The sequence below is a fragment of the Brachypodium distachyon genome, chromosome 3 (genome assembly GCF_000005505.3).
Source record: "Brachypodium distachyon strain Bd21 chromosome 3, Brachypodium_distachyon_v3.0, whole genome shotgun sequence".
NCBI lineage: Eukaryota > Viridiplantae > Streptophyta > Magnoliopsida > Poales > Poaceae > Brachypodium > Brachypodium distachyon.
The window spans coordinates 35,397,484-35,423,062 of NC_016133.3; the positions used below are offsets into that span (position 1 = coordinate 35,397,484).

A 25,579-nucleotide genomic window follows, 5' to 3' on the forward strand; every position below is an offset into this window, starting at 1 on the left:
TGCTTCCTTTTTCTCTGGTGTTTGATTATCCCGGCATGATTTTTGTTGCTCGCTTCTTCGGGTATTGTTGGCCTCGTTCTCCTCGGCTATTTGCTTATTCCGGCGTGATTTGTGTGCCTCCCTTCTCGCCACAAGCTCGCCGGGTGTCAAACTATTCCGTCGTGCTCTGTCTCGCTCCCTTCTACGGGCATTGATGGCCTCCCTTTCCTCTGGTGTTTGCTTATCCCGGCATGCCTGGTCTCGCTCCCTTCTAGCCTGATTTTTTTTTCCTTTATGTTTGCAACATTGTCGACTGGAGCATCACGTTTCTGAAATTCCTGAATGCACGAGGTACCAGGGACACACAGTGTTGCACCCTGAAATGTGATCGTACTTTGTGATGGATGTTGAGCTGTCAATTAACAAAACAAGTATATCCGATTAGAATTTTCTACTTCGTATAACAAGTTGCATTAGAATCCTATTGTAAGGAGTCGGGGGTCTGAAGATATATGTCAGTAATATCTACCCGCTTAATGTTGTTTGAAATCACAATGTAAACTACAAATCAGTCACCTATATTCTGGTGAAACATGCGTGTTGACAGCAATGGTATGAGAAATTACCTTGATCCGAATCGGGGGACTGAGCACACCTGTTAGTAATATCTTGCAGAGCGGCACGGCCATGATTAGCATATCCAACTTCAACCCGCATACTGCTGTCTGAAGGAAAAAATATCATGCAAAGTCAGGGGGACTGCCTGTTACTGTATAGGCCAGAATTGGATAAATATCATGCAAAGCAAACAAAAAGTAGGTTGTCAAATTATACGTCAAAACTAAGAAACGTAATGCTGGTTAGATTCGATGATGTGGAGCAGAAAGTCAAACTCCTGGCCTATACAGTAACAGACAGTACATTAGGAATCTGAATTTATCCAATAAACTACAAACCTGTTGTTCAACATTCATTTGCAATGTGTCAACTTGTTTCAGCAGTTCTTCCTGAGATTTCTTCTTCTTTAGGGAATCAAAGCTCTATCTCTCTTCTTTTGTTGAACCAACTGCCGTGCAGCTTCCTTTTCTGCTTCAATCACCTTCTCAAGTTGGAAGTGAACCACACATAAACAGAACTCATCAGGACCCTCTTAATTGTGGGGCAGATTACAGTGACTTGATGCAAGACGAGCCAATTAGTCCAGTCAAAATAATCAAACACTTCACTACGACGCCACAAAGTACATTCACCTAAAGCTTAACTCATGGGTCCAAACTCAAAACCTCAAACAGCGAAACAATTTTTTTAACCAACATACTATTACACAAATCAGATTGTTTGCACTAGCAAATGATTGCTATACCGATAGGCGATAGCATTAAAAGGACAAGATCATGGATGGTACATAAATATAATGGCATGCACTAGAAGCCAATCTGGTTTTTGCAATACGCCACGTAAAGTAATACTCCTGATTTGATAACCCAAATGTCTCTTACTGACATTCATCTTTATAATTGGTGACTCAAAACCTCCACTCCTGATTACACGGCCAGACATTCTAAATCTTCGACATTAAATATACTCCCTAAGGCTGAAATAGGATGACGTACCCAGAGGCGAACAGTGCTGAAGCTGACGGTATGTATTGAATTTAAAACCTCATTTTTAACACTACTAAAAACCAACCAAATCATGCTGAAAAACTAAAGACAACAGCAGCAATGCAACGGCAGTAAAACTTTCAGATGAAACAACGCAAGCTAGAGAGGGAAGGTTCATGAGAAGAAGAATGAAGAGAAATCAGACACTGCCCTTGCCATCGGTGAGCAGCCTGAGATCATAAACAGGAGTGAAATCCGGATTGAACAGCCCAAAATGCCGCTCATCAACGGGTCCAGGCTTCTGGTTCTCATCAAACAAGGAAAACAGATACGTCTCGAAAGTCCTGTTGGGCATCAATGGCGTCCCCTTGCCACTGCTGCAAACCCTCAACATCCCTTCATTAAAATCCTGCGCCTCCTTCACCCCAACCCCGACCTGGTCCGCCTCGGCTTGCGTCGGCCACCCGGCCTCCCCGATGGCGACCTCCACATCCCCGTACCCAAGCTTGACCATGGCCGTGTAGATCGCGTCCATCTGCGCCTCGAACATGCTGGTGTAGTTGAGCTTGGTGGCCGGGTCGTAGATCCTAGCGTTGGGGCGGAACAACGTGTAGTTGAGAGTCTGCGGGTTGTAGCTGAAGTAAGGGTACGGGTTGACCATGAAGGGGGGTTTAGTCTCACGGTGGAACTGCGGCATGGATGGGAAGAGCTTGGTGTTGTAGCCGGCGCGGAAGGTGGCGTTGGTGGGGATCCCGTCGGAGGGGGCCAGGATGCCGAGGTAGTGCGGGGTGGAGACGCGGATGGAGGGGAAGCCTTCGGATTTGAGGGCTTGGGCGAGGCGGCGCATGGCGGGGAGGAGGGAGAGGATGAGGTTTGGGTCCGGGGAGGGGAGGATCTCGTTGCCGGCGAGGAGGAGGGTGACGTTGGTGGCCGGGGTGGCGAGGTTGGCCCGGATCCAGGAGACGGCAGTTGTGAGGCCGGTGGATTTGTCGGCGAGGGAAGGGAGGAGGGAGTTGGTGAGGGAGCTGAGATTTGGGCTGTGGCAGGAGCACGCCGGCGGGGAGGATCGGTGAGATCCAGAACGAGACCGCGAGAGAGGTGAGGGAGCTGAGAGGGTGAGGAAGCTGAGAGTGTGATTGAGTGGGTGAGAAGGGATAAGGTTTATTTTTTTTGTCTTTTTTTCCTACATCTTTGGTTGTTGCTAATCTCGTTCTTTTTGTCAAAATAATTCTATGCTAATTTCCTTGCTAAATACATACCATAATTAAAACAACTTTGATAAGGTTGGATGATTTATTTTTTACGCAGATCAGGGGTTGATGGGGGACCAACGTTGATCAGTGGCGATCATCTGGGGTCGTGCGTTGCTGAAGTTGGGTTTGGAAGGTGAAGGTAATTTGGGGATCGGAAGATATCGGGTCTTATTTTTGGTATGCCCACAAAGGTAACGGATTGAAGGGAAGCCCACGAAGCTGTTATGATCGGTAAGCCCAGGAAGGGAATCGGGCATGGTCGGCCGTGCGTGGGGGAGGAGGAAAGCCCAGAAAGGGGATCGGGATCGGTCGTGCGTGGGGGGAGGAGGAGGACATATGTAGCACTAACCAAACTGAGAATTAAGAAGCAGTAAAGATTCTTCTTTTTCACTTGCTGGGTGTGTGTGCCAACACAGCAGTGCTCCTGCCAAAGCACCCATACTACTACTGTGGGTCTCTGTTACAGTATTGGCGTATTGCTCTACAGAAAAATCGCGATTCAGATTTATAGGGCCATTTTTGTGCTGGACACCGGCCGCCTCGCATGTCCGCTCGGAGGAAGATTGCATCAGCTCGTGTAGAATTGGAATGGCGATACTCCGTCAATTTAGTACTTCTCACTTTTTAGCCATAATTTGTGGATTGAAATTGGCATGGGTTAACGCTCACTGGATTAGGAGGGAGTTAAAGTGGCCCCGAATTTTAAGTGGGTATAGAATGCCAACAAAATTGTCAAGACATGCACAATTGCACAGATGGGAGGATGGCCACAGTGAGTTTTCGGTCCTGATGGATCCATCCGTACGTATTACTAGCTGCGGTTTTTGAGTAGCCACATTATACCCGAATATTCGGAGGGGGGGGGGATATTTGCATAATTTTCCATAAAGTGTACACGTAACACGCGCACGTGCCGGCCTAATCAAGCTCCTGCCTGATCTTTGCATGTACTCTCGGTACCAAATTCAAAGAATTTATACAAATCAACCAATCTCGGTTAATTCGGGATGGAGGAAGTACTTTTTTTCATGAAAATTAAGGTTGTACTATGCGAACAGATAGATGGGCTAGGCTACGAGATACATACAAACACACATATGCGTATAGCAGAAATACCCGTACGTTGTTACGGACAACAAAACACACCACATGTTTAAAAAGCTACTGACAACAAAATATAGATGCTACTCACAGCTTTATGAGATTCAGTACCCAAACTAATTGCTGTTTGCCAACTCAGACCGGGTGCCAACTCAGACCGGGCACAATACTCGATACCCGTATCCCGAACCTAAAAAACCCGAACCCGAAAAACCGGAAGTCCTAAACCCAAAGAGAATTTTCGGGTGCCAAGTCTAAAAACCCGATTTATTTCGGGCAATCAGGTTTTAGTTCCTGGTACCCAAATACCCCAAATAGCCTGATTAAGTTAAACGTACAGGGCAGCCCGGTTTAGAATTTAGCCCACTCTCGTATCCCTTGCTCGTCTCCCTCATAACGCACGACAGGGAGCCCCCGACTCACCAATATTTTTTTTTTTGAAGAGTCGTTTATTACTAAATGAGCACATTCATCTAAGTCGGTCAATGCATAATCTAAAAAAAGTTTGAATCAACAGATAGTTATAATGAAAAGCATAGGTACAAAAGCAAAAATAATAATAAGAATAATAAGAAAGAAAATCATAAGAAAGAAAAATTTACCTTGATTTCTTTATGTTCGTCTAGTTGATTATTATCATCTGCTGAAACAGTTTGATTATCAGTATCTTCTTCTTTTTTTCAAGATTGTATCATCATCTTCTGAAACCTTTTTCTTCGTTCATAATTTCAGAAACTATAGATGATGTCGAATTGGTTGCTGATGGAGGTACAGTTTGATTATCATCACCTGCTGAAGCTTTTTCTTCTTTCATAATTTCAGAAACTGTAGATGATGTCGAATTGGTTGTTGATGGTGGTGATGCCAATGGATCACCATTTATCTGAAGATCTGAAATCATAGATGATGCTGAGATGGAAGGTGATGTCAATGGATCATCCAAAACACTTGATTCATAATTTTTTGCTTTCTTTAAAGGCCGGTTTTCAAAATCTTCAAAAGTGGATGTTTCAGCGCTGTGATCCATGTTCTGCAAGCACAAAAAAAGGACGGAATCAACAGATGGTTATAATGGAAAGCGTAGGTACAAAAGTAAACAAAAAAAAATTTAGCATAGATAGTCAGATGCAATGAGCAGATGGTTGTTCATCAACTTAGTAAGGTATAATGATTTCAGCGTGGCATTAGCATATACGGAGTAGTTACCAATTTTATCTTGTGGTAGATTGTCAGCTCGGGCGGACGAAGCTGCGATTCTGCGGCTTGGGTGGACCAAACGACACGGGGGCTGGCCAGCAGTATATACTCGGCGGCACGATCACAAAGTCTAAAAAATATTTATAGATCGATAGATGCGTGGATATTTGTAGATAGAAGGGTGCTTCCGTGGTTGCTCGTGTTCGAGTCGGCTTCCGTGTTTGTATATTTGGCAGTTTGTGATTGTATATGGCAGTTCAATATGGATGCCGATGGATCGATGATGCGTATCGATCTCGTTATCGATTCTAGTTCGTATGTGTACCAGTGTGTGGATGAGTTCGGCCTGCTGGGTGGTGAGACAGGGGCGTGGGTGACAGGTTGTGGGATCGGGCAAGGCGAGCGAAGGAAAGCTTGACAGGCGATGAAATCGCATGGTAAAGAAAACAGTCCGTATTTTTTAAATAGGTATAGATTGTAATTTTTTTGTCCAAGTTAATTCGAAACGGAAGGAGTAGAAAGTGATTCCGCCGTTCAGGCATACTAGTACGGATAATGTTGTTCTCTCCTCCACGGCATTGACCTGACCTACCCATGTACTCCACTGGACAATGCGGGCATGCATGCAGTGCAGTACACGCAGCATGTCACGAGGCAGGGCAGGCGACGGCATGAATGCCTTGCCGGCGTTTAATGCGATCGAGCAGTGGTGAAGTTTGGCGACTGTCGTCTCTCTCGTCGCCGTCGACAACGGAAACCTGACATCTGCGTCGTGGTAATGGGAATCACCAGCCAAACCGACCAGCAGTAGTACCTAGTGTAGCACGAGCTAGCGTTGCCAGATGCAGGCCCGGGAGGGAAAAGGCTACGACGTGACGTCCTGCGCGAGCGTACTGAAGAGGAGTGGAAGCATGGGTTCGGTGGAAGGCGCCGCGCGCGCACGTACGCACTCCGGGTCTGGCACGGTGGAGTCAGGTGACCGTCGCCGTATTTATTGCTGAAGTAGTATCGATTTCTTAGGTTGGATTGGCAGCAATCAGGGCTTATCTTTTTGTTGGTTGTCTCGTCGTCCGTTTACCGACGGTTGTGTGGTCATACTTCGGAACTGTGACGCAGCATAAGACGGCGATGGCGGCCGGCGTACGTACGTGTTCGATGGTGCAGGATCCAGACATCCGAATGAGAATCTTCGATGAAAGTAATTAGCGGTGAAATACTTGCGCGGAGCCGTGAGCGCCTCACGGAGAAGGCATCGATCAGTCAGTCGGCCGTTGTCACGCGCGCATCGTGAGGCGGCGGCGGCATGACGGGCGAAGAAGGGTAGGTAGGATGGGAAGCGCACGTACGGGACCCCGCGTTTTGTTCAGTACCGCGCTGCCGATTCGTACCCAGGGTCCAGGCCACGAAGCAGCCAAGCAGGCCCGCGATTTTTTTTCCTTTTTCCGTTATCGCTGTTGCCGGCATTTAATTACGTCGTTTTTTTTCTTTTTCTTAAACATCTGTCTTTTACCGATTCATAAAAACGAAAGAAACAACTTTTAAAATATATCCTTAGTAAAACAAAACGTAACGTCAACAAGATTTGAAGTCAAAATCGTCATGTCTTTGATGATGAAATTATGCAACACTAGACCTATACAGAGACTAGATTAACTTTGTGGGTAATCATAATTGGTGACAATATAAGACCATTGAACACAGTGTGACCAGGGACACAGCCCTCCAAGACAGATTATCAAATTGTTTATTGGCTATTGAACCAACGAGCCGGAAAACATCAAAATATCCAACGACCTGGAAAACATCAAAATATCAATAGAACAAAGAGGTAGTTGCACCAGTGGCCCAACAAATTGAGAGATGTGAGCACGTCAATCTAACAAGTTGCAAAATGAGCAAAACTAGGTCCAAAAGTTGAGAGTGTTTAGAGGTCCAAACCAATTAGGCGTTGACATGTGTCCTATGGTTTTGCTGAAAAACCCCTGCGGTTATTCTGCATCCCACTGACCTCATGAGATGTGGCCAGCAGGTCCGGAGAAGGTGGCGCCAGGGAGGTTAGCGACGCTGGGCGACTCCTGGGCGAAGCCGCCGGCCTAAAATGCTCCCAAACCTCAACTCATCGAACTAGTTTTGCTCATTTTACAACTTGTTGCACTAAAATGCTCCCACCTCTCAAGTTGTTCGGCCAGTGGTGCAACTACCTCTAGCACAAATCCCGAAATCCATAGCTCAACGGAAGTAGATCCATATGACTACGTCAAGACGAGTTCGAGCCATAATTAAACCATGTATTTCGTTTGAGGTTGAAAGACATGTTTTCGTTAAACTAATTGTTTTACTCCCTCCGATCCATAATAAGTGTCTCATACTTAGTACAAATTTGTACTACGTTAGTACAAAATCCGAGACACTTATTATAGATAGGAGGGAGTATTAAGTTTTTGACTAAATCGCTTTTAATCAACGTCAACATATTTTCAATGTTTTTATTTATTATTTCAGGAAACCTTTTCCGCTAGTAAAACAAGTTTGTACTACATTAGTACAAAATCTGAGACACTTATTATACATAGGAGGGAGTATTAAGTTTTTGACTTAATTGCTTTTAATCAACATCAACATATTTTCAATGTTTTTATTTATTATTTCAGGAAACCTTTTCCGCTAGTAAAAATTCTAAAAAGTAGGGATTAAGTCTAAGAGTTATCTTGGAAAGCACGCAAAACGAGGCAACATAGATCGCCAGGAGGGAACCGTGTGCCCTAGGTGTGGGCCAGCCATGGGGTCTTGTGGGTCCATAGGTGGCCGCCGTCACCCTCTAGTGGACGTCTTCTAGACCCGAGATGCGCAATGTCTATTATAATTTTTCATTGCGTACTGACTTCGGAAAAGGGGCAGAAGAAAGTAAAACCGTGTTGTTTTCATTTGACAACCCGAACTTTGGTTCCTAACCGAAAACCATATTTCTGTAATTCTGTTTCTTGATGTATGCTACAAAATTCAATAGTGGTTGCTATAAACCAATATCACAAATAAATCAAAAAAAATAGAACTTCTAATAGTATTATAACTAATCTAGACTAGCAAGGAGCCCCATGCGATGCTACGAACAACGATAAACTTCATTCAACATTTCTAGCTTCATATAGAAAAGCAGAATATTAGGTGACCGTGCAACAGGCCGTGTGTTACAACGGAATACACATCATCGTCTCCTGACAACATTTCTAGTAAGTAATTGAAAAAAGAATGGCATGACCCCTTATTTTGGGCTGATTTTGTTTTTAAAGGCAAGCGCCTCGGTCCCAGAAAGCGCAAGCCCAAAAGAAGAGAAAGCATCTGTCCAGTTTTCTTTTGGCAGCCCATCCAAGTTCAGGCGTATTTCCAGAAACTGGGCCGGACCCGTTTAACGGGCTTCTCAGCCGATACAAAGCAACGTGAATGCCACTGCCACCGCAGCCATCGGGCCGTGAGTCCTATCCCGCATCCCCCCAAAGCCCCCGTCGCAGCGTCGCTGCGCTCCTGCAGCCGCCGCCTCCCATCCGCCGCCGTCTCGCCTACCGCTCCGCCGCCGGAACGGCCCTCGCCTCCCCCGCAGACCTCCCCTGCCGCCTCTCTCGCTCCCCCTCCCTATCCTGCTGCACTCGGCCACCGGCGCTGCCGTGCACGTCCGCCGTTGGCCCGGCCGTTGCCACCCGCGCACAACTCCGCTGCCGCCTCCCTCGCCCACCTCGCCGCCACCTTGCTCGCCCGCATCTTCTCCTCCACCCCTACACTCGTCATCGATTCCGGCGTCGACGCTGCTTCACCCGCCAGCGACGACATCCTCCGACCTCTTTTCTGCGCACCTTGCAACTCCAACCCCGAACACCCCCGCGGTGGGCGCTGCGGGTTACACTTCCAGCCCGTCGCCGGCTTCCTCGCCCAGCAGGTCGCCGCCCCCGTCGCTGCTTCCTTCGGTTGTGGCGTGCTCTGCCGTGCTCGCTGCGCTCCTCCTCCACAGTGCAAGGTAATGTTTTTTTTGTGTTGTCTTTTATTCAGATGAATCGAATTATGTTGGATGGCACTGCTATTATTTTTGTGTGTATGCAAATGTAGATGTTTCTGTTTGTTGTCTGTTTATGTAAAGGGGCCCCTTGTGTAAATTATGGAGATGTTTTTTCCGTGAATTTCCAGATTGGAAATTGAGATATGAATGGATTCTCAAGAACTGAAATCTTTGAGAGATCAAGATGCTTGTGTAGGAATGGTGTAGAATGTAGATGCTTGTACATGAATGTATTTATGTGCAAGTGTACTTATTAAAAAATTAGTACTTTATTATGGTCGAAATTCAAATTATTGCTAAGGTCGGCAGTAAAACGGTAAAAAAGAATGATATTGTCAGTTAAACATGAAACAGTTGAGGTACGTGGGTGTTACAGACTTTTCACACTAAAAAATGAAAAATAAGCTAAAATTTCAGAAGCTGAAAAGAAGGGGATGAGACAGTTTCTTGAGGCTTATTGTGGCCGTAGCTTCTCACAGAAATTCAACTGGCTTCTGGAGAAGTTGCAGTTGAAAACAAGGGATGTATCAATCTGCGCCTCTTCCACTGATATGCACCTAATGTTGTCAGGTGATTCATAGCAGTAGTTTTCACCTAGTAGTGGTTTCAGATTCTCTCTCACATTGCTGTTTAGTTTTGGTGATCCCTCCGTGTCTGATGAGGATCTATTTGAAAATACAAATGCCAGTGTTCTATGTCATTGCCACGGTGAAGGAAGCTTGGGTTTTTACTTTCTGCAGAATCTTGGCTGAAGAACTTGAGCTCTAAAATAACTTTATTTTTTTGCAGAGTGATCTAGAGGTTAGGCTAGAAATAATCCAGACCTGCTATTTGGTGAGCATTGAGGTAAACATGCTCAAGAACATCTTTAGCCAGTCATGGAGAAGGGGGGCTCATGTGCTACAGGAAGGACATCCTACTGCGGCACTCTATACTTGTTCGAGTCGATTTCATGGTGGGCAGGTAAATACAGTTTGTTTTGAGTCTCTGACTGCTACCATTTCAAAAATTTAACCCCTGAAATAATCTATGCTGTTACGGTGTTTTCATTTGAGCGACTTGGCTATGTCTATGATAATTATCTCGAAATATCTAACCTGGGTTGTGAAAACGGAGAAAAATGGTTGTGGAACCAAATTAAATCCCAGACCCCTCCCGCTAATGAGTAGAAGGAATACATGCAACCTAAGTTCGTACTAATTTTAATCATGTGGGCATGCAGTACCGCATTCCATACTGTTTTTAATCATGCGGGCATGCATGCTGAATTCCGTACTGTCTATAAATTTTTATTCTGCCTGAAGGACTCAAGGCATTGCCCCTGGCTTCTTCAGCTGAACTTATCCAGTCAATTTACAAACATGTATAGGTCTAGCACAGTATAGTCATTGTAATCAGTCGAACAGTTCATTTGCCTTTCTTTTTAAACCAAGCATTTAGCTCTTGAACAATTCATAAGCACAATTACAGTCCGTTCAAACTTGGATCATGCATTTCTCATTGCTTAACCATTTTCAGTCATTTTTACAGTCATATTTAAGCTATCAGATCGGATAGGCATACAGATTCATTCCTGTTCATTATTTACACTGTGTGCAATGGACAATTCAGTATTTTCTTTTTTCTTTACATGTCCTTTCCAGATCCACATTCCCTGGAGTAAAACTAGCTGTATAAAATGCGATAATTTCACCTCTTGATTCCTTCAGGCCCTATGCTCATCAAGGAGCTTCTTCGGCGTGGAGGACTTCATGGACGAGGACAACAGCAGGCCTTACACGTACAAGAAGGAGAAGCGGTCTAAGAACCCTCACAAGCACATCTCCTTCAAGCAGCGGACGATCGCACACATGGAGCCCTTCACCCTGGACGTTTTCATCTCGAAGCGGTTCGTGTCGGCGTCGCTGACCCACCGGTCGACGTGCCGGCAGGTCGCCGTGGCGGGCACCAACTCGAAGGACGTGAAGGCGGCGCTGGCATCACGGTCAGACGTGCCGGCGTGCCTGTCTGTGGGGCGGTTCCTGGCGGAGCGCGCCAAGGAGGCGGACGTGTACGCGTGCACCTACACGCCCCGGGAGCGCGACCGGTTCGAGGGCAAGATCCGAGCCGTCGTGCAGTCGCTTATCGATAACGGCATCCACGTCAAGGTCTATCTCGACTGATCCTGTTGCTCTCTGTGGTTGTTGAACGCTGATGAAGGAAGGGTGGTGGGGTGGCCTTGTTTGCGTGCGTCGTGCAGCCATCAGCTAGTTCTGTGACTCGTTTTCCTCTTCCGATGTTAAAAAAGGAGGAATTTGGCAACTTTATCAAGGTAGCTTGTTTCCGTGCGAAAAATGTCAACCCCTGACTTAATCTTCCCCTCTGAAGTTGAATAGTTGATGTCTCCTTTTGTGTACTTTTTGAGATAAAATGGTCTGCTTATCCACAGCTGAAAAACGCCGGCGTCAGGTCCTCTGCATCGGTAGCCTAGTTTTTGGTTTGGTTTGGTGCAGCGCCCGCGACGGTCGAATGATACCCAGCGTGCGCTGCCTACGACCAACGGGCCGATCGGTGCAGGGGTCCGGTCTCAACGCCTGCCCACCTTTTTTTACAAGCTTCGATGGCTCGGCTCATCGGCACACGAATCATGTTGTCCCATCGCAGGCGCGCACAGGATGCTGCCCTTTATCGATTCGCTCCTTTCACAAGAGCTAAAAGGTGGCAGCCAGCGGCTTCTTCCCCAATCCAACCCATCATGAACTGAACAGGCAAGGCAAAGGCAAGGGCATCTTTCCGTTTCTCACCCAGCGCACCCACCCCTGCTGATCATCAAACAACACCAAGAGGGACGACAAATACCACGCGTGGCAGCATCTTCTCTGTCCCTGGAACTGGAAGTGCATCACGGACGGGTGCAGATGTTCCATGCCGCGATCGACAACACGATCGATCCGTCGCTCGCTTCCACCTGACGCAAGCCGGAAAAAAAAGAGAGAGGATATTGCACTTTGTCTTAACCGGTGAGAAAAAGAAAAGAGTACAAGTACGTAAAGTTGCATCGATGATGAGATCGAGTTCACGCAGTTGCATGCGGACATAATATAGATAGATGCGGTAAGATGAAGTAAGCCTAGGATCATCGATCGATCGGCAGCCTACAAAATGGCGTGCTAGATAGCTAAACTGCTTTTGTTTGACGCGCGCATTTTTGAAATAAAAATAATCGGTGAGCACAGGGCTACTGTCAGCCGGCACTAATGCCATCCCAGACCAGAATTACGCGGCCATTTCTCTGCTCAGGTTGCTGCTAACTACCAAGGTGACACGATGATTTCCAGGGCAAAGGCGAGCGAGCAGCTAGCTGCCGCAATGTCCCCGCTAGCGCGGGCTGGGTTCTGGCGATCCATCGATGGAGGTCACGCAGGCGTGAGACGAGAGAGATTCCCTCCTCGTTCCAGTGGCCCGGATGATTGCCAGCCGTCACCTCACGCACGTAGCAAAAGCATATCGACAGCCGCAGCAGCCTCTCAGGACGGGACGGGACAAACATTCCGCATATGCTCCTTGCAGGCCGCCTGTCGACACGACACCTGGCAGAAGAACATCATATGTTTTATTTTATTTTCGACAGCAAGAAGAACAGCATATGTTATTATTCCTGTATATTGGACAACTCCTTTTCCCTTCCTTGGTGGTCGAATGCATGCTTGACTGCTCCACTGAGAGCTGTTCGAACTTCCAACAACATGTTCGCTCGCCGCTCGTGCTTTACAAAGAGCGCACCCCCCCATCTCTACGCTTGTATTCCTACTACACGAAAAGGATACATGGAGAAACATCAAGCCCCACGCATGAAAAAAGAAGCAGAAAATGGACACGAACAAATCGGATGGATATACAATACAGACGAGAAACCCAAGCAGACCAGTGTTCCAACCTATACGGGTCGACTGTCGTCGCCGTCAAGCTCCTGATGACCGATGCTATACCTACCTTGACCAGCACTAAAGCGTCACCGCAATAAGAATATGTACATCTCTTCAAACCAACGTAACTCTGGATTTCATTTTATCATTCCAAGTTAATTAACTAAGAACGTTAACTTAATCAGCGGAAACAGCGGCATCATGGGTAGCTAAATACGCCGGGAAAACAGGGGATTTCTCTTGGAAGCATCGCAAGACGTCGCTGCAAGTGCACACAAATTCTCACAAGTAAAGCGTTGCTAGCAGTATATAATACAGCTCCGGAGCTCCTGTACGTACATCCACCCCGTGAGTCTGGGACCCGGCGGGACGGCCGGACCTCTCCACCAACCGCACGTCTGAGACTCTGAGACGCCGTCGCCATTTCGCCGTTGCCATCCTTGGTTGGTACTCCCTTCAAAACCCCCTCCGAGGTCCGAGATAGCTCAACCGCCGGGAACAAACAAACGGCTAGAGGACAGCAACGCCAGCACTAGTATATTACACTGGCAGGGGCATGTAGTACAAGTTTAAAGTATATTTGGTCCCAGGTAGTGGTAGAGAAACTCGGGGACAGAGTACAAGAGGAAAGCCAGGGACGTGTCAGCCTCGTGTTCCCCTTTCCTTCGTCCCTTCTCTCCCTGCCGTGGGCAAACAATGGCGGCTCCACACCCCCGCCCTCGTGCTCCGTGCGTGCCTCCCACGCTATAAGTAAGCGACCACCACTCCCTGAAGCTTACTACCCGTGCGTGCGACCGAGCAGAGCACGGACAGACACACCAGCTAGAGCGTACTGCGTAGTGCCCAAGTGCTTTGTGGAGGATGGCCATGGCCATGGCGAGGTCGGGCTGGAAGGCCGGCGGCGCGCTTCGCGTTGAGATGGACGAGGAGGAGGAGGATGCCGGGATACCGCCGCCGCAGACGCCGCTGGAGCCCATGGAGTACCTGTCGAGGTCGTGGAGCGTGTCGGCGTCCGAGATATCCAAGATCCTCGTCGCCGGCGCCGGCGCCAAGAGGACTAGCTTCGCCGCAGCCGCGAACCGGCCGCTGCCTGTGCCGGAGATGGTCATACCGGAGATTGACGAGTCTGCCTTCATGGCCATTGTTCCTTCGAGCCATCGACACCACGTAAGCAGCCAATCCCTTCTCTTCTGATTGAATATTTCCGTTTGATTTCTGAGCCTTTTGACCCGCAGACGGATGAGAGGAGGAGCTCCATCTCCATCGGCGGCGGCCACCACGAATCCATCAGCAAATGGTTCTACCACCGGGACGCGAGCCGGCGTGGGAAGCAGAGCGGCAAGAAGGAGAAGCTGCGCGCCGAGAGGGCCCACGTGCACGCCATGGTGTCGGTGGTCCGCGTGGCGGCCGCCGTGGCCGCCGTCGCGGCGGCATCCGCCACGACGACGGCGAGCTCGGACTCGGACGACGCCGCCTCCAGGATGGCGGCGGCCATGGCGCCCGCGGCCGAGCTGCTGGCCACGCACTGCGTCGAGGTGGCGCGGCGCGCCGGCGCGAGCCATGAGCTTGTCGCGTGCGCCGTCAGGTCCGCCGTCGGCGCCAGCAGCCCCGGCGACCTGACCACGCTCACGGCGGCGGCCGCAACCGGTAAGGGACCGATCGATGCGTATATGCAGTTCAATGCCCGCAGGATCGCATTGTACACTGTTTCTGTGATGTTTTCATGGAAGAATTAATTGATCGAGCTGTGCTGTGTTGGTGTCGGAATTGGATCAGCTCTACGGGGAGCGGCAGCGATGAAGCAGAGGGTGCAGCGGGAGGCGAGGAGCAGCGCGAGCGTTCTTCCCTACGAGAAGGGCCATTCGTGGAGCCCCGATGTCTGGTGCAAGGAGGGGGAGCTGCTGAAACGAACGAGGAAAGGTACAGACGATCGGGAGTACTGAATTGTTCTGAACATTCAGTCATATATCATGAATCAAAATCTTTTTATATCTTTTGAAGGGGGTGAATAATTTTTATATCTAGAAATACATGAATCAAAATCATAATCCAGCAGTATGTAACTGAACTTTATCCAGTACTAGTATGGAACTGAAATTTCCTTATGTTCCAGTCGATCTCCATCTCAAAGCAAATATGAAGTCTGGGATGGTGGTTGACTGAAACTTAAGAGATTTTGCAGGCGATTGTGTATTAGCAATTCTGCTAAAACTAAGTCTGATCAAGGTAATTAAGGTGCAGAAACTTCATCTATTTTTACTGGTGCAGGGGATTTACACAGGACGAAAGTATCTATCTACATCAGCAAGACGTCCCAGGTAACAGAAATACAAAATGACTAAATGATTGCCGATTTGTCATACCAGAAATAGGTATGCAAATTAGTCCTTACAGTGCTGACAACATAGCCAAACAATCCCAGGTCATGTTAAAGCTGAAGAGCAAGCACATAGGAGGCGCTCTGTCAAAGAACAACAAGAGTAAGCTCCAGCAGGCCTAACAAAAATACAAAATACCCCATTGTCGCTCTATTTTGACACTGAGTTCATCGTGCTGCAGGCGTGGTTTACGGCGTGTACAGCGAGCTCCCGACGTGGGTGATCGAGCCGGGGAAAGCTCTCATGGACGAGAGGCGCTGCTTCGGCCTGAGCACGGCGCAGGGCCTCGTGGAGTTCGAGTGCGTGGACGGCGCAAGCAAGAAGAGCTGGGTCGACGACGTGCAGAACCTGCTCCGGCAAGCTGCAGCCACTGTCGCAGGAGATAAACTGGAGTCATCAGTAGTAAATTAATCTCAGCTGATACAGCAGCTCATGTCATGTGTGTATCTGTTTTGGTGGCAGGGAGATGGGTGTGGTGTGTTGTGATTGCAAGGAGGGGTACATATTGAGTATGATACTCTTGTCAGGCTGTCTAATTAGTTCTATATACAAAATGGCGAGATTAGAGAATGGGTTATATATGCTTAAGTCTACTATGGCTTGTTTCTCAGATATGTTTGCAGTGTTAATACCCGCAAAAAAGAACCAAGTTCCTGATGTTAATGAGTAGTATGACCAAATTTCTTACTGCTCAAAGAAGAGAGTCAGGGGCGAAACGTCTCAATGTAGTATCGGAGCTGTTTCAATCTTTACTCTTACAAGTTAATGATAAATAAAACTTACAAAGTATAGATGAAAATGTCGTTTTATTTAACAAACTTCAACAATTTCTAAAAGTTCAGCAACTTCAATCTAGATTTTTAAATGAAGAGCACCTTGCTTTCAATATCTAATGCCATGTCAAACTAATAGTTCAGCAATATCAATCGAGATTTTTACATGAAGATCACCTTGCTTTCAAATATCTAATGACCTGTCAAACAAACGAAGATCCTGCATAAAAGAATTCATTCACTAGCGTACCACTGTGAAACATGAGCATAGGCAGCTTGTCGTCTCCAACTCTCCATCACCCCTCACCCTCAGATTGTGGTTTCACGGTACCCATCCACGGCAAAATCTCCCGCTCCCTGGTTTCTGATGAAACGACAGCAACACGAACCGCCCGCTCTCGCGATTTACGGTGGCAGGCACAGACCGCACGAAACGACCCCTGATCCTCTTCTCGGAGGAGACAATGGATGTGGAGCTCATGGGGAGCCGCCACGGGAGATCCAGTGCCTGCGTGAACGGGTGGCATCTCCTGCCCGGGGGAGGGATCGTTGCTGCTGTCTTCCGGGAGTCGAGTGAGGAAGAGATCTGCGGCAGCGAGGTCAGGGTCAGATCGAGCGGCGGCGAAGGGTAAAGACGTAGGGGCTTGAGGGGTTGTAGGTGATGAATAGGCCAAGGAATGGGGACGGGTGGAGCGCCCGAATGCGGCGGCGGAAGGCGGCGCGACGAACGGACGGCGTGGAGGGAAGGCGCGGCAGGCGAGGGCGTCGCGGACGAATAATTAGTCCCACACGGCTAAGCGAAGGAGGTTTGCGGCCATTTATAAGGTGGCTTCTGGTCCGGTAGATCACCACCTGGCATATGTGGTAAGCTAAAATCAAATCAATACAATACCAACACAAGATATATCTCTCTGCTATGATGAGAGTCTGCTTAGCTTAGATGCTCAAAGAGCCACCTAGTTATACATGCGGCGACTGGTTGAAGTCACATAGATGCTCAATATTAGCCTGTGCCCATGTGGTTGCTGCTTGAGTCATCTAGCTAACCTCGTATCATGTCCTGCACACCGACATGGTGTGCTTTTCTTTTTTTTTAAATAATGTATCAATTTTTAATATTTTCGAGCTAATTTTTTTTTTCAAAAAGGAGGTCGAAACCTCCGGCCTCTGCATCAACATGATGCACACAACCATAAATTTTCAAGCTTCGAGCTAATGCTCGATACATCTTCCCCGTTGATTTTAGTTGCTTCCAAATAGCTACGGGCCGCGCTATATGTTTTGAATTATTTCAAGTTATATTAGCTCATTATGAAACATCAATTTGTTTGGTCACAACATACTATAAAATACACAAATTTGGTACACTTAGGAGCAAGCCAGTTCACTTAAAAAGCAAGATAGGTCAAGGTTCATAATAAAAAAGAATAACATACTATAAGATACACAAATTCAGTGCACTTAATAGCAAGCCGGTTCACTTAAAAAAAGTAAGATAGGACAAGATTCGGAATAAAAAGGAATACAAAATACCTAGTGTCTTGCTGAGCGCCATGACGACATGGGACGCCTTGTAAAACTCGATGCAAACAACACAAAAGGTAAACGTTTTGAGATGAGACTAGATATAGTATATAGAGACATAAAAAAAAAAGAGAAGCACGAGGCACAAAATGTTAAAAATTGATTGCCACAACTCTTGAATTTACAAATGCACTCAACTATTAAGAACATGCAGAGTAACAAGTAACCGTCCCGATTAATATGCAGCTGGAACTTGTCTCTTCTTCCTCCATCATGAAACATGGTCCTCACTAAGAGGAAATACACCCAAAGATTTGAAGAAACCACTTCTAATTTCAAGCTCCAAATACCACAAATGCATCTTATATATGTTAGTAATAATAACTAATTCATGCAGGTGGATTCATGCCCCCATTCCCGACCCCTGAGAAAACTAAGTGTGTGGTTAGTAAATATAACTAATTCATGCAGGTGGGTTCATGCCCCATTTCCGACCCCTGAGAAAACTAAGTGTGTGGCTATATCTAAGTTGTCTGATTTTTAAGTAAAAGGTTTAAAGCTAAGTTGACGAATCAGAACCGTTGGATTAGTATCTGGATCTCATTTTATCCTTATTTTTTAATCATCCATTTCGAATCTTAAAATACAAATCATATTCAAGGGCTGAGAAATCAACTTATCTCTAACTAAAAATCAGAAAACTTAGATATAACAAAACTGAAAAATTAATTCATGCAGTCCAGTTAGTGTCTTGCAATAGATGCCCAAGTGAATCCTTAGCTCATAGAACGCAATATGAACAGTTGATGCTGTATAAATTGGAAATATAAAATGACCAAACAATAAAATTGGTAGCTAAATATCTCTAAGTGGAGAAAAGAAAATTCTAAAGCCGAACCTACAATCACATGACTTGTGGCATACAAGACTGAAGACGATGACCAAAACCGGGAACAAGATGACGGCGAGGCATCTCTTGGAAAGTGATCCTTGATCGACCCTCCCATATTCCTTCTCATCCTCATTAATCACAACCTTGTCCGACCCCTTGCTTTCGGTCGGTGATGGCGGGCTTGCCGGAGCCGAACGGGGCGACTTGAGGACCCCAGATAAGCTGCTAGCAGAGGAGGCCCTGGAGTTCGGGCCGTCGCTGACAGGCCTTGCCGTCAAGGATGAGTGGTGCATGGGGCGTCGCATTCATGAATGACGACTCCCGCAAGATTGAGCACCGGATTTTGTATTCATGTTTTACCAAATCGGAAGACGACATTCTACAGAATACTTTTAATTTATAGAGCATAACCCAATAAATCAACAAAATAAATGCATTGGCTGGATTGGTACTAGGCCTGATTTTTTTTAAGGAAAAGTACCAGGCCTGATAAAAAAGCTGTATTTTTTTGATGTTATGTTTCCTCCCTGTTTCTCCGGTTCTCCCTCTGGGTCATTCTATAATCTGTAATTTTCTTTGTACTATACAAGTATTTTACCTAATTTACTCGTATTAAGTTCCTCCTTGAGATGTACGCAAGCATAAAAATCATTTCCATGCATGTAAATGTTGCACACATAAAGCTTAAACTAGTATTAGTTAATATTCAGGTCCAAAACTGTTCGACAGAGTTAATGCCGGACACGTGACAACCACGTCAGCTTAGAGCATCTCCAACGGGATCCCCTAAATTTTGCCCCCCAATGTATTTTTTTTGGTCATTTGGGAGAGCAAGTGGACATATGTCTGGCTTATGTCCATCCTTATCACCCAACCACACCCGCCAAATTTCTCTCCCAAATTAGTTTTTACTTCTCTTTATCCTTCCTCCTCTCATTTTCACCTTTTCTTTTCCTTTTCCCAAACCTTTTTTAAATTTGGGGCAAGTTTGGGACATGTGTCCAGATAAACATGACATTTGTCCGTTTAGGAGATGCCATTGGGGGATGATTTTGGAAGCAAAATGTCCATATCCACCAAATAGAACATTTAAGATAGGTTTGAGAGATGCCATTGGAGATGCTCTTAATCCAGAACCACGGGTTGGTGTCGGGTTTGTGTAAACTGAATAAAACCAAGAATCTGCTTCTTCTTATCTTTCATACTTCCTCCGTACAACAAAAGATGTCTCAAGTTTGTAAAAAATTTGATGTAACTTGTTGTTGATCTCGACAACAATTAAAGTAAGGGGTGCCAATGCTCGATGGCACAAGTGCGGGTACAAATATAGGGCGTGTACGCCAGCCTTATAGCGAAGGTCGCCGTACACTCGGACAACTTGAGCGTCGATATTTTTTGAATAGGTTCGGTCGACCCTGCGGGTGCGAATTAATCCTATGTTAGGAAACGCTTCGAGGGGGTTGTTAGCCGAGGGCTTGGGCCGAGCGGATCTTCCCAAGACACCTTTAGGCGAGAGGTTCGTCGGGGCCGCCTCATACTTGGACCGAACGTGTCTTTCTAAGTATCCAAGTCGGAACTCTAACCCAGCCCCTTCTCCTTCGAGTCCGGGCCGAACGCGTCTTCCCGGATCTCGAGACTAGAGCTCTTTGCAAGAGGCTCTAGCCCTCTCCCCTTGAGTTTATTCAAGTTGAGAGTGAATGATACATGCCCCCATGGGGGGGTATTTATAGCCTAGGGTCCATGACAAATGACCAAGGCTACCCTTAAGGGAGAGAGAAAAGTGGGGGCAAAAGGCGAAGAGTAGTTCTTTTGGTCCATAGCTTTTGTGTGCACCATGTGAGAAAAGTAGGGCTTGGTCCATGGTCCACAATGGACCAAGAGCCCCCTCCTCTCACTTTTCTTGCCCCCCACTCTAGCTTATTTGACCCCTTGACCATGGCATGAGAGGCTTGACTCGTTGACTAGTCTTTTTCTTTCACGTAGGATTGACCGCGCCACGTAGGTGTCTTTGACTCGTGCTTGCGAAATGTTGACTTGGTCGTCGCCACGTAAGATTTACGGCCCGGCCCATATAAGGGTTTTATTTTACTACAACAGTAGCCCCCTTGAGCTGGAGGCATTGAAAATGCCTTCGGGTCAACCTCTGAGACGAGACTCTTGAGTTACGTCCTTGATGAATTCCGTGGCTGGCTCCCTTACGAGATGCAGAGGTACTCGGTGGTTTTCCTGCAAAAAATGGGAGTCTTGGAGGTGTTGTGGGGAGATTACATGCCCATGACGATGTTCTCTGCGAGAAATCGAGCTTCGGGGGGTATTTTTAGCAAAACCGGGACCGTAAGGGCCTCTCTGCGAGAAATCCGGTGTCCTGAAGGACTTTTTTTTTTCAAAAATCAGGGGCCCTACGGGCCTCCCCGAAAATTTCAGGGTCTTATTGGTAATTTTCTCATGTTTTTGGGCTTTTCTGTAAATTTTTCGGACCCCGCCGGCCTCATGGGCCGCCGGTCCAGCCTGGTGCGCGCGCGGGGGATGGGCTGCCAGCTGGGCCGCCTCAGGAAGGCTGAAGCGACCGCCCCCGTACACGGGTTCGATCTCTGTGCTTTAGTGCTAGTCCCTGGATCGACTCACTAGCACACACAGTTTCAAGATGTAATATCATAGAACAAAGGTCTCAATATTACACGTATCATCCAGAATTTAAAAGGTACTTACAACTCGCATAACCTCACGGGTTAGCTGGAAACAAAACAACTGTTTAGCAGCGGAAAGCGAAAGATACAAGGGCACATCAACACCACGGTGAGAGCGTGTTGGAATGTAGGCCCGTAACCCAAACAAGCAGAACATACATTTTACTCGTCGTCGGAGCTTCCTGCATCATTAAACGATGCAGCCACTAGGGTCAATACATTGAATGTATTGGCAAGTACACCAAAGGGTTATAACAGACCTAGCAAGTATATGCAGTATTTGGCAAGGTGGAGTTCAGGCTGTTTGCGTGGAAGCAGAACATAAATTACCCTACTACAAAGAAATGTTATACTAATGTTAACTATTGGACACGGGGTAGACACACCCATTCTCCTATTAACTTAGAGCACATTGAAGTGGATTCATCAAGTGCCCCTATCCTGTTCAAATCATTCATTTTATTTAAGAAATTGGAATGAGTGAGACTTTCCTTACAGCTCCACATCTAGTTGCTCAAATTGTCCGTTGTCGGGGACACGGCTAAGTACTTAGTTTTGAAGCTCTCGAGAGTTCGTACACATTCCCCACAAAAAACCGACGTGTTAATCCCTTGCTGTCCTCAGGGTAGAGTAGCAACGACATCGATTACGAGATTTTCAGAGGTAATTCCCTAAACCACGAGAGAATCACGCTCCCCCTACACGGCTACCTCAGTACAATTCCTCTGATCTAGGTTCATACAACTTACTCTTGTCTCGCCAGATCCCATATAGCATTGTGGTTGTACTGGAAGCTACTAAATAGGAAACTAGTCCAGTCTCGGTTACCCCAGGTGGCATTCCACATTTGCAACGTAGACGCTCCCTGAATCCACGGGAGAGACGTCCATGGACGATCCATTACTGAATCCACAGGAACTCGACTCAGAGGGACCCATAGAAATGGACCTGATGCCGCTAATCCTCAAAATCTTCAAAGCAGCCCACCCAGGATGGTTCATTGAATTAGTTGTTTTGCCTTACATCTAACAAAAACATTTCATATAGCCAACGGCATAACAATATCATAATGTAGTTATTTCCCCCACGGTACTACAATAGCTTAGCATTCAACTACAATCGATGGCAATTTGGTGGCAAGGTAATGGCGAGGGTAAACTATACTACCTGGGATTTATAGCTAGCATAGAGGTACGAGTAATAGTCCTATCAATGCATCTCTACCAACAACACTAATGCATAAGTATTTTAAAACAACAATAATAATGGGATATGATCAAAGTGAACTTGCTTGTCCAAGGTTGTGGTAGTTCTCGCGCTTTTCGCAACAACAAGGAATACACTCCACACAATCTAAAATAAAAGAAACACACACAATAAACACAACATTCAATACAAAAACCATGCCATGATGATGCACTCAAAGGTTACCTCCAAGGTAAAAAGTTTTGTTTCTGTTTTGAAAAGTTTTTCACATAATTTGGACAGATTATACAACAACAAAGTGGAAATTAATATGCTTGAACAAGGATAGGGTTTAAATCAAAAAATTGTGTGGCTTTTGCAACATAGAGCAAGATTTAAACTTGTATGCCATTATTATTCACAAAATAATTTCTTTTCTGGTCCTAATGGACAGAGAACAAGTTTAAATAATTTTACAGTAGGATAACATGCTCAAAACTTCATCAAGTGAAATTGTATCCCTTAGTGGCGTATCGGTCATTTCCGGGTGACACTTCTTTAACTGTGACACGCGGAAAACGTCGTGGACACTTGTCAACTTTTCAGGTAACTCCAACTTGTAAGCTACCTCTCCTTGGCGTGCTAGAACCTTGTAGGGTCCAATATAGCGTGGCGCTAGTTTTCCTTCAATCCCAAATCTCTTAACTCCGCGTATCGGAGAAACTTTGAGATACACTATGTCACCAATCTCGGTCGGGGCGGCGCGGGAAGCACGGGCGCGGCGTGGCGGCGGCAAGCGGGCTCGCGGGCAGGCGGGCTCTCGGGCATGGGCGCGGAGCTCGCGGCTGGCGGCCGGCGTCGAGCAAGACGGCGGACGGCGGCGCGGAGCTCCAAAGCACGGCTGGCTCGCGTCACTACGTGTGCAAGGAAGAGAGGAGGAAGGAGATGGGGTCGGCGCGGCAGAAGCTCACCGGAACGACGGCGATACGCGAAGAACGACGACGGCAGCAACGAACTCCGCGAGCAATTACTTTCTAACCGGTGCGAAATCGGGTGAGCGGTTTAGGGGATGTGGAGGAGAAAAGCGAGGGCTTCGGGGTGACGCGCAGGGATTTGGAGGAAACAGCCCGTGCGCGGAGAAATCGGAGGGGGAGTCGTGGGCGACTCGAACTGTGCGTGGCCGGGAAAATCGGACGGAGGTTGAAGAAGACGTGGGGCCCACCGGTCAGTGAGAGAAGCCAGCCGGTTCGGGCTAGGCCGTTCCGGTTCGGTCCGGTTTGACCGGTTTTCTTCGGTTATTCCTTTTCTCTTATATATTTTCTGTTTTTGAACCTCAAAATTGACTCGAAGCTCCAAATCACTCCAAATAAAATGCAACAAAATTTGTGAAATCATATTTTCATATGATCTAACTTTTGGAACAAGAATTTCCTCAAAATAAAATATTTAAAAATACATTTGCCTATAAAATGGCTTTTAGGGCCCTTAGGCTATCAAAACAAATTATTTTTCAAAATAATTTCAAAAGCCAATTTATGGGATAGCTCTATATATGCATTAAATCCCTTTTTACCATAATACCCTCATGGGTTAAAATGCAAATACTCAAAAGCAAGATCAAGGTCCAAAATCAAATAAAGGAATTTTTTTGCAGAAGGGTTTTCTGGGCAAATTTTAGGGTTTTGAAAGTGATCAAATGCAAGGGTGACATGATGCTCATGATATGCAATGCATATGAAGAGTTTTGAAAAAATTGGGATGTTACAAAGGCCCCCTTTGTTTTTTTTTGCTGGGCGATTTCTTGGGCCGCAGCTGGGCCTTGGCCCAGTTGGGCCCGGTACCGTTTCGGGAGTTAGTGGCAGATCTGACGGCCACGAACAGAGGGGAGCCCTAGATCGGACGGCCCCGGTTCATCTTCCTCCTTCTTACGGGAGGGGACCGGGGGCCCTCCTTCCCGAGCGCTGTGCAGGGGTCCCGTCACCGGAGTGACGTCGGCGCGGCGAGGACGCGGGGGCCCGCGAGCGGGGCACCTCCTTTTGGCCAGGCCGGTTTGCTTTAGGGAAAAGGAAAAGCCTTCCTCACACCATGCTCTTCTCTGTCTTGTTCCTTGGGGATGAAGGACGGCGAGGTGTCGCCGCACCATTGGCCCGGCCCGGATGCCTAGGAGCTCTGGCGGCCTATAAAATGGAGACCCCATCCGCTGGAGAAACTCACACCATGCTCGTTTGATTCGTCCGGCGTCGAAGACGAGTTCGGCGACGCCCGATGTTTCTTCGAGAGGTTGGTGTAGTAGGGAACTCCGCAGGGGCATTAGCTACTCCTCGGTGATGACGGAGGTCGCGTTGTTCGTTAGGAGCAAGCCGCGGAAGCTCTCCATCGTTGAGTCGTCTTGGGGGCGCGCAGCTTGGTCACGGCCGCGCGGGGGGCGGTGCCGGTTGTGCTTGCAAGTTCTTCCGGGCGATCCCCACCTTCGTCCCCGCCCGTCCTGCTCGTGCGAAGGTAGGGGGAGGCGTGCGGACCTCACTCCCGAAGTTTCCTGAGTTGTCAGTCCTTGCGAGTATTTCGTCGAGCGCTCCGGGGGCGTCACGGTCGCGCACGGGCGCGGGCGGCAGAAAGCGGGCGCGGCGGCCGAGCATGGGCACGGGTGGCGGAGCGCGGGTGCGGGCGTGCTGCAGGGCACGGGCGCGGGCACACGCGGCAGAGCACGGGTGCGGCACGACGAGGCTTAGGCGCGGGCGGCTAGGTGCGCGCGCGGGGACTGTCAGCGGAGCGCGGGCGCGGCACGACGAGGCTTAGGCGCGCGCGGCTAGGTGCGCGCACGGGTACCGGCGGCGGAGCGCGGGCGCGGCACGACGAGGCGTAGGCGCGCGCGCGGGTACAGGCAGCGAAGCGCGGGCGCGGCACGACGAGGCGTAGGCGCGCGCGGCTAGGTGCGCTCGCGGGTACCGGCGGCAGAGTGCGGGCATTTTGCCGAGCATCTTGCGGGCGAGGGTCGCAGCACCCTTGTTTCTCCTTCCTTTCTTTTTCGCTGATTCTTTTTGAGGTATCCCGCA

The 25,579-nt window shown here is 47.7% G+C and overlaps 3 protein-coding genes across 3 annotated transcripts; 2 read left to right on the forward strand and 1 right to left on the reverse strand.

Moving 5' to 3' along the window:
• Positions 1 to 1,782: 1,782 nt before the first annotated feature.
• LOC100828706 (glucan endo-1,3-beta-glucosidase) lies at positions 1,783 to 4,964 on the reverse strand. The gene is made up of 2 exons (XM_003572024.1): positions 4,727 to 4,964; positions 1,783 to 2,690 (listed from the first exon to the last, which is right to left on the reverse strand). Exons 1-2 carry the CDS (start codon positions 4,962 to 4,964, stop codon positions 1,783 to 1,785), a joined length of 1,146 nt encoding a protein of 381 aa, XP_003572072.1.
• Positions 4,965 to 8,596: 3,632 nt separating this feature from the next.
• Positions 8,597 to 11,607, forward strand: LOC100845820. The gene is made up of 3 exons (XM_003574280.4): positions 8,597 to 9,143; positions 9,972 to 10,145; positions 10,892 to 11,607. Exons 2-3 carry the CDS (start codon positions 10,035 to 10,037, stop codon positions 11,342 to 11,344), a joined length of 564 nt encoding a protein of 187 aa, XP_003574328.1. The 5' UTR covers positions 8,597 to 9,143; positions 9,972 to 10,034; the 3' UTR covers positions 11,345 to 11,607.
• Positions 11,608 to 13,505: 1,898 nt separating this feature from the next.
• Positions 13,506 to 16,128, forward strand: LOC100846122 (VAN3-binding protein). Its single transcript, XM_003574281.4, has 6 exons — positions 13,506 to 14,254; positions 14,323 to 14,734; positions 14,864 to 15,007; positions 15,356 to 15,405; positions 15,510 to 15,567; positions 15,647 to 16,128. The coding sequence occupies exons 1-6, from the start codon at positions 13,949 to 13,951 to the stop codon at positions 15,874 to 15,876; spliced, it is 1,200 nt and encodes a 399-aa protein (XP_003574329.2). The 5' UTR covers positions 13,506 to 13,948; the 3' UTR covers positions 15,877 to 16,128.
• Positions 16,129 to 25,579: the final 9,451 nt, after the last annotated feature.